The following is a 13,813-nucleotide window of genomic DNA, read 5'->3' on the forward strand; positions in this document are numbered from 1 at the left end:
ATCAATCCTGTATGTTTGGGGGTAAATCATGAGATGTTTGAACACAAGTATTTCCTTCTTAAAGCTTCTGAACATTATCATTTACAATGTCTGTCTTTATTTGAATCATTTCCCTTTTTTCCTCATCATATTTCCTCCTCTTAAAATATTCCTCAAGATTGTTCTCCATAAACAGCTGGAGAAGGTCCACAGCAGCATGAGAGCTTCTGAACTCTTCCTTGCAGTAGATGAGACTAAGCTCTGTCTTCAGCTTACTCTCACTGAGCTCTGGATAGGCCTTCAAAGTCCTGCTCAGTTCATCTTCAGGAAACACCATTGTGTCCTGTTCAAACCTGTCTGCTTGAAGTACAGTGACACTAACAAGGTGTTTGTGAAGGAGAACTGGTCCATGGTGTGTGAGAGTATGGTATCACAGACCTAGAGACTGAAGGAGGAAAACAAACATCATGTAGTGATCACAAAATGACAATTTCAGCTGAAACAATTAAACATGACCAGTTTTAAGTTATAAAGGGATGGATCCATAATTTCTCAGAAATTCATACACATGGACAAGACATTCTGAGTTAATAAGTCAAGTTTGATGAATTTCTGCTGCTCAGGGAGCTAAAAGAGATGAAGGCTGTAATACTAATGTTGTCCACTAGAGGAAATCACACAACAAACTCTTTTAGATCATAATTTAAAGACTGTGAAAATGGTAAATAGTTCACTTGTAGTAAAAAATGCATAGAAATATTTATTTCCCAAAATGTAATATATTACAATCTCGAAAATACATACTATCATTAATATTTTTATATCCTAATGATATTGAAAACTTATGTCACCAACTATGACTGAATATATGGCCAACTAAAGGAAAGTGAATATAAAATGTGAATAATTTTAATGTATTAAATGGAATAATATTTCTAAAACTAGACACCTAAAGATTCTTATTAGAAAAGAGACATGGCCTTTACAAGTATATAACTGTATCATCTACAAAAGCCACTTGTGCTTGGACCTTTAGTATTGACACTTCTGGCTATATTGTATAAAAAAAAAAAAAAAAAAATGTATTACAAATCTTCATATCTATAAGAGGGAGCTATCAAAATAAATAAATACATAAAATATTTGCAACAAATGTAGCTGTATTTTTTGAGTTACCTTCTATGGGTAATTGTAAATGTCTTCTCATGTCTTTGATGACTTTACGATACGTTTTCTTCAATATTTCAGTAACTTTAAGATGTAATCCTCTGATTAATCCCAATATATCTACAGATACAAACACGTTACATTTACCAAATTTTTTTTTAATTCTTTTTTTTTGATCTTCTGTGTGTCCTGCTGGATGCTCCTCTTAATGTGAACTGAATCTATGTCCTTCTTCTGGAGCTTTAGCATCTTTTTTTCTTCATCTGAACACCTTGTGAAGGGTATTGTTGCAAAGATAAACCCGAGTTTTCTTTCATTTGGAGATATTTGGCTGCTTCCACATTGATCAGAAGCTGTCAGTCAAATGACAATCTGCTGACAGAGTCTGAACACAGCATTAGATGAACATTTCAGTAAACGAGCGTGTGCTACAATCACGAGTCACTCTATAAGATGAGATTTCAGCACTTGACAAACGGACAGCGACTCTAAGCAGCTCTTAAAGCACAGATACTGAGATTGTGTTAAGTGCATTTCTGAGAAACACACGTGAATCATTAACGAACGATCAGAAAATGACTCAGAAAATGCTCTTAAACTCTCAGATCAATCGCTGTCGAGAAACCCGGCCACTAATGAAGCATCTGATAGCAGGTTTATAATAAACGGGATTTAACTCATCATTTATCCCTTATTTTATTAATACAGCATAACATTAATATTAGGACTTACACAGTGTTCGAATTGTGTCAAAGCTCTTCTCCCTAAGCCAAGACTGAATATACAGGTAAGCGTCAAACATCTTTAGAGGGGGGCCATTAATGTCAATGAAAAGTACTGCAGAGAGGCTCCTGACTTGAAGGCGATTCCTTGCATCTGTGGCAGTGGCATTGAGGACAGAGAAGCCTCTTTCACATTCAGAAGAACTTGCCAGGTATGTTTTGCTAGCAGTCAACAACTTTTTGAGAGACTGTGAAGAGAGTGAAGAGAGACTGTTGATGATGGCTTGGAGGAATAGGAATCGATTTACATTTTCCTTGCTTGAACGTAAGGGCACTTGTTTGAATTCTCCTACTTTAACAGCTTCCGCCACTTTCTCCATTGACTTCCCTGGGGTGATCTTGAAAGCCTTCAACACCTCAATTGTCATCTGTATTTCTCGTGTGGCCTCCATAAGAGAAGTGCTTCTGTTCTGATAAAATAAAAAAAAGACTAATCTAAACTAGATCAACTTTGAAGTTGGCTTGAAAAAGTTTGAAGTATTTTGATAGATAGATCTGTGCAAAAGATGCCTGCTCCCGGGACGCCAGACTGTAAATCCAGCTACAAAGTTGAGGTATGAATTCACAACCATCTGACCCTCAAATAGTCAAAAGGCACTGGGTGGACCTGAAATTAAGAAACATAAGCAATAATGTAACCTACAATGCAGTATTTCAATATAAAATGTAATCTTAATTACAAGTTTATCAAATTATTTAAATAACTAATACATTACCTAATAAAATCAGCTTCAGAGTCTTGAAGCATCAAACATTTCTCCACTTCAGCTGCTTTTCTTTGCACCTACAAGAAATAAAGAAAATAATTTTGATTTCTTTAAAGCATTATGTAAATGTGACCAAAATTAACACCCAAAAAGGAATATATTTTAGAATACACAAACCATTATAAATTATATAAATTATAATTATCAAAATTAATTTGACATGAACCAAGAGAAATTAACTAAGAGAAAACATTACCATCTCCAGCCGCCAGAGGGCTGTCACCACTCTGTCAGCCAATCACACAGCGACCTCGCTCCCACAGTCTGTAAAATGTAAATATTTAAATAAGTTCTGTAAACTCAAAATTGTTGTAGTAAGGTGAACTTTAAAATGATTGCGTTTTCAAGTTCCCAGCATGCTTTGCATCAGAAAACAAGGAAAATAAATGTAGAAATTAAGTGTTATTTTGTGTGTTTTTACACAAGATTCACATAGAGGGACTTAAGTTAGTACTTAAATGTTGTGTCATGTCAGAACTTACAAAGGTTTCTATTATGTTGTTTTTGTAGTGTTACCGTTGTGGTGAAGAGTAGAGCCTGTGGTTAGGTTTAGGATGGACAACAATAGACTATATTTGAGGGTATTTCCTACATTATATGAGTTGAAAAATAGAGAAAATTTTGAGTGAAGTACTCTCTAATTATAAATTGAGAAATAGCAATATTTATAAGATAACTGAGATAATTTAAGGCAACTGGAAATGTAATTTTTAATGTAATGTAATTTTTAAACTTAAGAGTTCTGTGAACTTATTAGGGTTTACAGTGTATGGTAACAGACACTTACAAATATATATTTTACTGAACTAAAAAATATTAAGTTAATTTGAAGTGATCTTGTCGGGTTTTACAGTGTGTGTATGACAGTCCCAGTCATAGTTGTTTGTCCTGCCCGCTATCTGAAAAATAAATCATACTAATATGCTGATTTGCTGCTCAAGCATTAAAGTTCATTAAGTTCATTTGCTGACCATTTGACAGTTTCATTTAGATTCATTAATAAAACTAAATGGCCATTGCTTGGATTTAATTTCTATCCAGATGAAATCCTGAATGACACACTACACACTGTGCATACTGTACTCTAGATACTCAACTGTCTGGTGTATGAATATTATAAGATTATTTTATTAACATCTGAGTCTGAGCTCTCCGTTGTGAGGAAAGCTGACAGTTGACTCATGAAGTGTTTGTCTGTTTAAGTCGAGCATTATCCAGAGAAGATCTTGACTTCACTGATGATTAGCTGTTGTTCTTACACCCTCACCAGAGAAAACATCTGGACTCAGACAACTAGACTCCAAGATCAACAAGCAGAAAACAGAGATGATAACACTGAACACCTCAAACCCCTCAGCAATTAAAGTACAGGAGCAGACCTCTGTAGAAATGAGGAGTTTGTAGACCTGGGCTTCATCATTAGACATGATGGAGGACAGACAATGACATCAAGAGACGCATTAGCAAGAGCAGAAACAGCTTTATAACACTGAACAATATGTGGAGGTCCAACACTAGAATGACTCCGTATCAGAGCTGTGTCCTTTCCACCTTACTTTACAGATCTGAATGTTAGAGAACGACAGAAGCACTTTACCTAACTATCAACTTTCCACATGATGAACCTCCAGAATCCTGCAGATCTTCTGCTCCAAAACATCTCTGACCAACAACTACTCATGCGGCGCAATTAAGAAAGTACAGCACTTTTAGAAATATATTAACTGTTAAAAAAGAAAAATGTAACCTGCTGTACATATAATGGGAACATTTCTGTTATTATTCATTAGCTTTTTATGCTTTATGTTTCATGTCTACAAGTTAGCCTGTATTTAAAACAGTTTAATAATACTTAAAACAGACAAGTAAACTTTTCACTTGTTTTTAACTGTATGTGGCATTTTATTTACATGAGAATATAAAAGTGTTAAAAAGAATAAATGTGTTTGAGTATTTAGAGGAGAGTGAAAGACACAAATGCTGTTAACTTGTGAAAATGTTTAGTTGATTTGATGAAGGAGACTCCATCCACAGAACAAAGACTATATACTGGATACATGTACATTAACAACACACACACAACTAAATATAAAGTAAAATAGAATAACAATGTGTAGAAAACATGAGATAAGTTTCAAAACATTGTAGATTTGCTTTATATCTTTTGATACATGTAAGTGCTGCACTTGACAATCACATTTAAACATCTGAATCATTATGAATGAGTTTAATAGAAATATTATTAAACTGAAGAGCCAGACAGACTCATCTGAGCTTCTTCCTCCTCTGTTCCAGCTTTACATTAAACACAATGATCATCTGCTTGAATACTAAAGCAACATTAATCATTCAATATCATGTTTCTAACACACATGCTGCATTATTTGATTGTAAAGTCTGAGTCTCTTCACCTGTATGGATCACATTTACACATTTATCACACATTTATTTCTCCTCATAGACACAGTAGTGAAGCTCTTCTGTGGATCTTCAGCTGATGTTTACTGCTCCTCTCAAGACCACTTCACTTTATGAGATACAGGATTCATCATCTTCTGGTGATTTAACTCTATCAGAGAATCTTGGAAATTAATCTTCATCTTCGTCTACACTGTAAGGTGGAACAGAAAAGTAAAATAAATTAAAATAAGTAAAATTAAATTAAAATTACTATTATATATATATATAGTTTCTTTTAAAATGTTTATAATTAAAATGCTTAAAATTTGCATGATCTTGCATAGAAATTTCTAAAACTATATTTGTGTTTTAAATACATTTGAAAAATTCCATTCATATGTTTGTCTGAATGAAATACCAAGGAGTGTACACCAAATACAATAAGTGACGAGGAAACAAACACAAATGTGATTTTGTCTTAAAACACAAATCTTTCAGTTAAATGTGTCACTAGTTAAAGCTGTTTGTCTCTAGTTTAAACATGTTTGTGTTGGTCTCAGTAAATAAGTGAAATGATTGCACAGCTCGCTGGAATACTGGATTCTGATTGGTCAGTGGTGACATTCGGAGGTGTGTTATTCATTAGGTGTGTGTCATTAGCAGCAGAATAACACACAGTCATACGGTATTTGAGTCGGGCGTTTCTTTGACTTCTCTCGTATCACAGCACCGCGCTCTCACTCGTTTCATTCAAACACAACTGCTATTAGCTTGTGCCTCAGTTACTGACTGGATTTACCCTCAAACCAAAACCGCAGGAGATTCCTGTTAATAGTAGACTTGAGGAGACATTGTTCAAAGTGTGTCTTGTTGTTCAAGTTGTTGCTAACTGAGCAGAAGTGTTTAGCTGAATCTAAATTGTGTCTAATTCTTCACTTGTGTGTCAAGAAAGCATATAATAAGTGTGATAATGCAGATGCAGCCGGATGTTATCACAGAATAAGTCTCTTCAGGAGGACACAAGTCCTGATCACCCTGTCGGGTTTATTCTGTGATAACAAGCGGCTGGAGGGACATTATCTCTTACAGAAAGTAAGTGTAAAGTAATGTGACGTGTTGCTTGTCAAAGTAAAAACACACAAGAGACAGAGACATTGATCATGTGATGCTGGACGACTGTGAGCTGAAGCTGAATCTGCTCTGATTTTACCAGCGTTTTCCTACAATCTGAACAAATCTATTTCAAACTCTAATGATTCACTATTACTGATCTCATTAATAAAGCAGCTGTTGCTGGAGAAAGCTGTGACAGTCTGCTTTTCTTCTCTTTCCTCCTTTGTGTTCAACATTTTTATCAACTTTACATTTCATTCAGACACAAACCCTTAGAAATAAAGCCTGATGATCATTTGATAAACTCTTTTTCACAAATATGTGAAAGTATATATTTGTTCTCATATCAGATGTAAATGAATCTCTTTAATATCACAAAGTGAAGTTTACTCACCTCAGTTTACAGTTTGAGTCTCGTAGCACATCAATGAGCTTCTGCTTTGAGTCTCCAATCTTATTAACACTCAGATCAAGCTCTTTTAGAAACTGCAGAGCTTTTGTGTTTGTCAAAGTCTGAGTTAAAGAAGAAACATCTGTAATGCCACAGTCATGAAGACTAGAAAGAGACAAACAGAGATGAAAAATCTTTAAGATGAAAAATCTTTCACAAATATAATGTGAACACATTCATGAGATATTGAGGATAAAGTGTTTTGTTGAACTCTTATGTGCTGTTCGTTTAATGTTTTTACTCCAATTTGTGTAGTTTAAGGATTTATGATATTTTTTATATTTATAAAAATAAATTAAAAGTGCTGGTTGTCACCTCTTCAGACATTTTGACAAATTATGTAACAACAAAATCAAAATTTTTATAGTCTCCAATTGATGTCTATGGTTGTTTTTTGGGGGTATGAGAGTGTAATCCTTCTGCATTGTGAACGTGTGGAAGGGTTGTGTCACGATCGGGACACAGGAAAACACAGAGAGAGATCCAAGTGCAGGTATGTCTTTTATTGGGGTAATCCAAATCGTTATCCAGTCCAGGCAGGGGTCAAAACCAGAGTAGCAATCCAAACATAAACAAACACAAAAAAAATCAGGCAAGGACAGGACTAGAAGTAGCATGGAAACTAAAAGGACTCCGTGACACATACTAAAACAGACAGGGTATAAATACACAGGGAAATGACAATGCTAATGGGGAATTGGCTGAGTGCAATGATTAATAACCAGTGACAGCTGAGTGCAATGATAGACAGAGATCGTGGGGAAAGAGGACATCTAGTGGTGACCCAGGGAACACAAACCAGAAACTGTGACAATACCCCCCCTCTATGGAACGGCTACCAGACGCTCCAAGACGAGACTGACAAAACAAGAGATCAGGAGGGAGGTGGACAGGTGGAGGCTCAGGGGGAGGGACGGAGGGCCAGGTAAAATGGGGAAACCAGAGACAAGAGGAACATGTAATTCGGGGAACAGAGACCAGAAGTGCAAACACAAAACAGGGAGACCAGGAGGGAGATGGACCGGCGGGGGATCGAGGGGAGGGACGGAGGGCAAGGCTCACAGAGGGGAACAGGGACAGGAAGTGAAAAAAACAACAAAAAAACAACAACAACACAACAGGAGATCAGGGTGGGTCAGAGCGTTCAGGGACCCAGGACAGTGCTGACCGGGCAGGATTCCAGGGTGGAGCAGAAGACCACCATATCCGTTCGGTCGAGACAGAGGCCCACCCGGGAGGCGCAGAGGACCACCACATCCGTGTGGTTGAGACAGAAGTCCCCCAGGGTGGAGCAGAAGACCACCACGTCCGTGTGGTCGAGACCGAAGCACCCCAGGGCGGAGCAGAAGACCACCACAACCGTGTGGTCGGGGCGGAAGCCCCCCAGGGCGGAGCAGAAGACCAACATATCCGTGTGATCGAGACCGATGCCCACCAGGGCGGCGCCGAAGACCACCACAGTGGGATCGAATTGACAGGAGAGCAAGTCAGGTTGGGCAAGTCTGAAACAGAGAACATGAACAAGTTAAGGGTAGCCTCCGTGGCCACGACAGGATCAGTCGAGCGCTCAGAGAGTTCGGCTGAGACGTGACGAGGCTCTGGAAGTTCCGCAGAGGCGAGGAGAGACTCTGGTAGTTCAGCAGAGACGTGGAGAGGCTCTGGTAGTTCAGCAGAGACATGGGAAGGCTCTGGTAGTTCAGCAGAGACGTGGGGAGGCTCTGGTAATCCTAGGGTGTTTAGACTGGATTCCAGAAAATCAATGCTGACTTGACTCTGCTCATGAAGATCATTGGTGACTTGCATTTGTTCATGAAGATCATTGGTGACTTGCATTTGTTCATGAAGATCAATGGTGACTTGCCTTTGTTCATGAAGATCATTGGTGACTTGCATTTGTTCATGAAGATCATTGGTGACTTGCCTTTGTTCATGAAGATCAATGGTTACTTGCCTTTGTTCATGAAGATCATTGGTGACTTGCCTTTTTTCATGAAGATCATTGGTGACTTGCCTTTTTTCATGATGATCAATGGTGACTTGCATTTGTTCATGAATTTCACCGGTGACTTGGCTTGACTCCGGAGTGTCGGCGGTGACTAGCCCTGACTCTGCAAGGTCATCGGTGACTAGCCCTGACTCTGGAAGGTCATCGGTGACTAGCCCTGACTCTGGAAGGTCATCGGTGACTAGCCCTGACTCTGGAAGGTCATCGGTGACTAGCCCTGACTCTGGAAGGTCAACGGTGACTAGCCCTGACTCTGGAAGGTCAACGGCGACTAACCCTGACTCTGGAGGGTCAACGGGAACCTGACTCGACTCTGGAGGGTCAACGGGAACCTGACTCGACTCTGGAGGGTCAACGGGAACCTGACTCGGCTCCGGAGGGTCCACGGGAACCTGACTCGACTCCGGAGGGTCCACTTGAACCTGACTTGACTCCGGAGGGTCCACGGGAACCTGACTCGACTCTGGAGGGTCCACGGGAACCTGACTCGACTCTGGAAAGTCAACGGGGACCTGACTCGACTCTGGAAAGCCCACTGTAGCTGCCATCCTCTGCAGTGGCTCCGGGGTGGCGGCCACCTTGTGCAGTGGCGCTGGGTTGGCGGCCATCTTGTACTGTGGCGCTGGCTCAGCAGACGTGACTTGAACAGTCTCTGGATCAGCAGACGTGACGTGAACACTCCTGGGAATCTCTAGGATTTTGGACAGCATGGAGAAATAATCCAAAAATGTTTCAGCGGCCATCTTGGGCAGTGGCGCTGGGCTGGCGGCCATCTTGTGCAGTGTCGCTGGACCTGCGGCCATCATGGGCAGGGGGGCCATGGTGGAGAGCGATGCTGAACCTCCTCTCGACCACTGACTGCTCGGCGACCTCCCCTGGTCCCGTTAAACACGACCAGGCGGGTTCCCTCAAACCGACTCCTTCTCTCCCGCTCGGTGGCTTGGGAAGAAACATCAACAGACATACCGCTGGCTCTCTTGTGTGACCGAGTCCTTCTGTCACGATTGGGACACAGGAAAACACATAAAGTGATCCAAGTGCAGGTATGTCTTTTATTGGGAAAATCCAAATCATTATCCAGTCCAGGCAGGGGTCATAACCAGAGTAGCAATCCAAACATAAACAAACACAAAACAATCAGGCAAGGACAGGACTAGAAGTAGCGTGAAAACTACAAGGACTCCGTGACACATACTAAAACAGACAGGGTATAAATACACAGGGAAATGACAATGCTAATGAGGAATTGTCTGAGTGCAATGATAGACAGAGATCGTGGGGAAAGAGGACATCTAGTGGTTACCCAGGGAACACAAACCAGACACTGTGACAGGTTGCCACTTCATTTTCGTGTATTTTGTGGTCTGAATTGTGGTGGATTTATTGATTTTATTTGATAAATTAAGAAGAAAAAATATTGATTTGATCATTTCTTCATTAAATTCAATGTGGGTCTCCAGAGAGTCACTTTTTTAACACTAACACACAACCAGATATCAATCCAATTAAATTTGCTGTTTGTAGAGCATCAAGTGTTGACAACCGTACAAAGTCTCATGACATTTAGATAAAGGAAACATTTGTTTTTATTTCAGCAAACATCATTTGGGGTCTGAAAATACCTTGAACAGCACATAAGAGCTAAACAAAGTGATTTTCATCATTTTGATTCTTGTCTGTGAATGTTACTGACCTCAATCTCTCCAGTTTACAGTGTAAATCCTTCAGTACGTCATAAAAGTGATTCACTCCTGTGTTTTTTATTTGATTCACGCTCAGGTCCAGTTCTCTCAGGTGTGATGGGTTTGATTTCAGAGCTGAAGTCAGGATGAGACACTGTTTATCTGTAATACTGCATAAACACAGACTGAAGACAGAAAGAGAAAACACAATGAATCAGACACGTTATGTTCATGTGTGAGTAATTCATCATCTGTTAACACCATACAGTGCAATAATTAATAAAACATTGCCAAAAACCTTATTATATGACCATATACAAAAACAAAAGAAAAAAGATTAACAAAGTAGACACAGGATCAACTACAGAACTACTTAAAAATCATATTAAACGTGAAAATTGAGTTTAAGAAAATTCTGAATTACAATTTACCTAAACACATTTTTAACTTTTTTGCAATTGTCATTCTTTACTGTACATGTCTGAGTGAATAAAAAAAAAATAAAAATACTGATAATTTGGTCCATTAATGAGCTGGATTACTGTGATCTCCGGTGATTCACTGAGATGAGACCCTCGAGCAAGAACTGAACCCCAACTGTTCCTCAGCACCGCAGGTGTGTGTGTGTGTGTGTGTGTGTGTGGGCATGTTTTTGTGACATATCAGGACACAACTCTGTATAATGACATGGGTATGACACAGGTATTACAAGGAGAGGGTGACTTATGAGGATATAACCCATGTCCCCATTTTTCAAAACGCTTATAAATCATACAGAAAATTTTTTTTTTAGAAAGTAAAAATGCACAAAGTTTCCTGTGAGGGTTAGGGTTAGGGGTAGGGTTGGTGAAGGGCGATAGAATATACAGTTTCTACAGTATTAAAACCATTACGCCTATGGGATGTCCCCACTTTTCACAAAAACAAACGTGTGTGTGTGTGAGTGTTAAATGCAGATCACAAATTCAGAGTATGGGACACTAGACTTGGCCACACGTCACATTCTTTCCTTTCCTTTTCCTGAAAGTAAACAGTAATCTTTAATCTGACTGTAACTGCTGTAGAGTATAATGATACTAACTGTAGTTTCTCCAGCTTGAATTGTGTGTTCATCAGTAGATCACTGAGGTGTTTCAGTCCAGAGTCTCCTAGTAGTTCATTCCTGCTCAGGTTCAGTTCTCTCAGGTGTGATGGGTTTGATTTCAGAGCTGAAGTCAGGATGAGACACTGTTCCTCTGTAATACTGCATCCACACAGACTGAAGACAGAAAGAGAAAACACAATGAATCAGAAATGTTATCTTCATTTGTGAGTTAAATTAATCATGAGTAAACATCATACAGTGCAAGAAATAAAAATAAAGAGGTTTGTGATTTACAGCATTTTTGATGAAAAGCTGATAATTGTTTGCTATTGCTGTGATCTCATGTGACTGACAGGTTTTCCCGCCTTCACATCATCAGACGAGAGAAGAGATGCGTTTATGAGGGAAAGTGATAGTTGTTTTCATTAAAGATCACAAGGGTACATTCATTTTTGGAAATAAATGATGTACCCTGATAAATGAATCTGACTGTAACTGCTGTAGAGTATAATGAGACTAACTCTAGTTTCTCCAGCTTGAATTGTGTGTTCATCAGTAGATCACTGAGGTGTTTCACTCCAGAGTCTCTTAGTAGTTTATTCCAGCTCAGGTTCAGTTCTCTCAGGTGTGATGGGTTTGATTTCAGAGCTGAAGTCAGGATGAGACACTGTTTCTCTGTAATACTGCATCTACACAGACTGAAGACAGAAAGAGAAAACACAATGAATCAGACACATTATGTTCATGAAGTCACAGCAGAACAACCTTCATCTGTCAAATCAGAGCATCTTAATCTTCATTGAGAGAAAGAGAGAAGATAGAAGAAAACTATTTAATAAAGTCACAATGTCTTGATAAAACAAAAACAGAGGAAGAGTGTCTGAACATCTTTGGATAATTTTCCACAATTTGGTCTTCAAAACAGAAAAACAAACAAGTTGTTCATTTAATCAAATAATTGACACTTCTCATGATTTATGTACAATTTCTCCTGATTCTTGATAGAAATACAATGAAGTTTTAATTCCTAACAACCTTGTGTGAAAGGTGTTAAAATCTTTCATATTTTTTTATTTCTGTCATATAATTCTTATTTCATCTTGTGTCTAAAACTGATCATATTGTCTAAAATAAAAGTCCTGACTGCTGTGTATTTGTGTTTAAACTGATTCTGGTCTGAACATCACTACAACGTAAATGCATTCGCTCTGCTCTGTCCAGTGATGTGATCAGCTTTGCTACACAGATTCAACTTTGCACATCTAAATAAAACTGTAGGTTTGTCTGTGTGTGTAGATGTGAAGTACAGTAATATTTCTCTGAAACAGGTCAGACTGAAGAAGCAATGCCTGCACAGAATAAAGCCCAGTCTGGACCGGTTCTGTTCAGTTGTGTTACACATTCATTAATCTGGTGTTTGATGACAGAGAGATGATATGAAGCATCAATAAACACTATGAATATGTTCTGATACAGCAGCACAGAACTATTCTGTTGTCAAGTCAAGTCACCTTTATTTATATAGTGCTTTGAACAAAATACATTGCGTCAAAGCAACTGAACAACATTCATTAGGAAAACAGTGTATCAATAATGCAAAATGACAGCTAAAGGCAGTTCATCGTTGAATTCAGTGATGTCATCTCTGTTCAGTTAAATAGTGTGTGCATTTAGTTGCAATCAAGTCAACAATATCGCTGTAGATGAAGTGACCCCAACTAAGCAAGCCAGAGGTGACAGCGGCAAGGAACCGAAACTCCATCGGTGACAGAATGGAGAAAAAAACCTTGGGAGAAACGAGGCTCAGTTGGGGGGCCAGTTCTCCTCTGACCAGACGAAATGAGTAGTTCAATTCCAGGATCCAGCAAAGTCAGATTGTGCAGAAGAATCATCTGTTTCCTGTGGTCTTGTCCTGGTGCTCCTCTGAGACAAGGTCTTTACAGGGGATCTGTATCTGGGGCTCTAGTTGTCCTGGTCTCCGCTGTCTTTCAGGGATGTAGAGGTCCTTTCTAGGTGCTGATCCACCATCTGGTCTGGATACGTACTGGATCCGGGTGACTGCAGTGACCCTCTGATCTGGATACAGACTGGATCTGGTGGCAACGGTGACCTCGGAACAAGAGAGAAACAGACAAATATTAGCGTAGATGCCATTCTTCTAATGATGTAGCAAGTACATCGGGTGTTATGGGAACTGTCTCCGGTTCCGGTTTACCTAATTAATGCAGCCTTAAAATCCTTTAACGGATTTGGATATTAAAAGCATATTAGTGTGTTATGTGTAAGCCAGGTTAAAGAGATGGGTCTTTAATCTAGACTTAAACTGCAAGAGTGTGTCTCCCTTCCGAACAATGTTAGGTAGGTTATTCGAGAGTTAAGGCGC

The 13,813-nt window shown here is 39.1% G+C and overlaps 1 protein-coding gene and 1 long non-coding RNA gene across 2 annotated transcripts in view; both read right to left on the reverse strand.

The window, feature by feature from the left end:
- Window positions 1-13,813, reverse strand: part of LOC127987559 (uncharacterized) — a 1,718,354-nt gene that overhangs the window by 635,319 nt on the left and 1,069,222 nt on the right. Inside the window, exons 64-65 of the mRNA XM_052589927.1 lie at window positions 11,952-12,128; window positions 11,428-11,604 (exon numbers count right to left, since the gene is read on the reverse strand). Coding sequence (XP_052445887.1) covers window positions 11,428-11,604; window positions 11,952-12,128 — 354 coding nt within the window. The remainder of the gene's footprint in view (window positions 1-11,427; window positions 11,605-11,951; window positions 12,129-13,813) is intronic.
- LOC127987652 (uncharacterized) lies at window positions 197-2,701 on the reverse strand. Its single transcript, XR_008161307.1, has 3 exons — window positions 2,645-2,701; window positions 1,156-2,535; window positions 197-424 (listed from the first exon to the last, which is right to left on the reverse strand). It is a non-coding gene; the product is annotated as an uncharacterized LOC127987652 (long non-coding RNA).

This window comes from Carassius gibelio, chromosome B22 (genome assembly GCF_023724105.1).
Source record: "Carassius gibelio isolate Cgi1373 ecotype wild population from Czech Republic chromosome B22, carGib1.2-hapl.c, whole genome shotgun sequence".
NCBI classification, from domain to species: Eukaryota; Metazoa; Chordata; class Actinopteri; order Cypriniformes; family Cyprinidae; genus Carassius; species Carassius gibelio.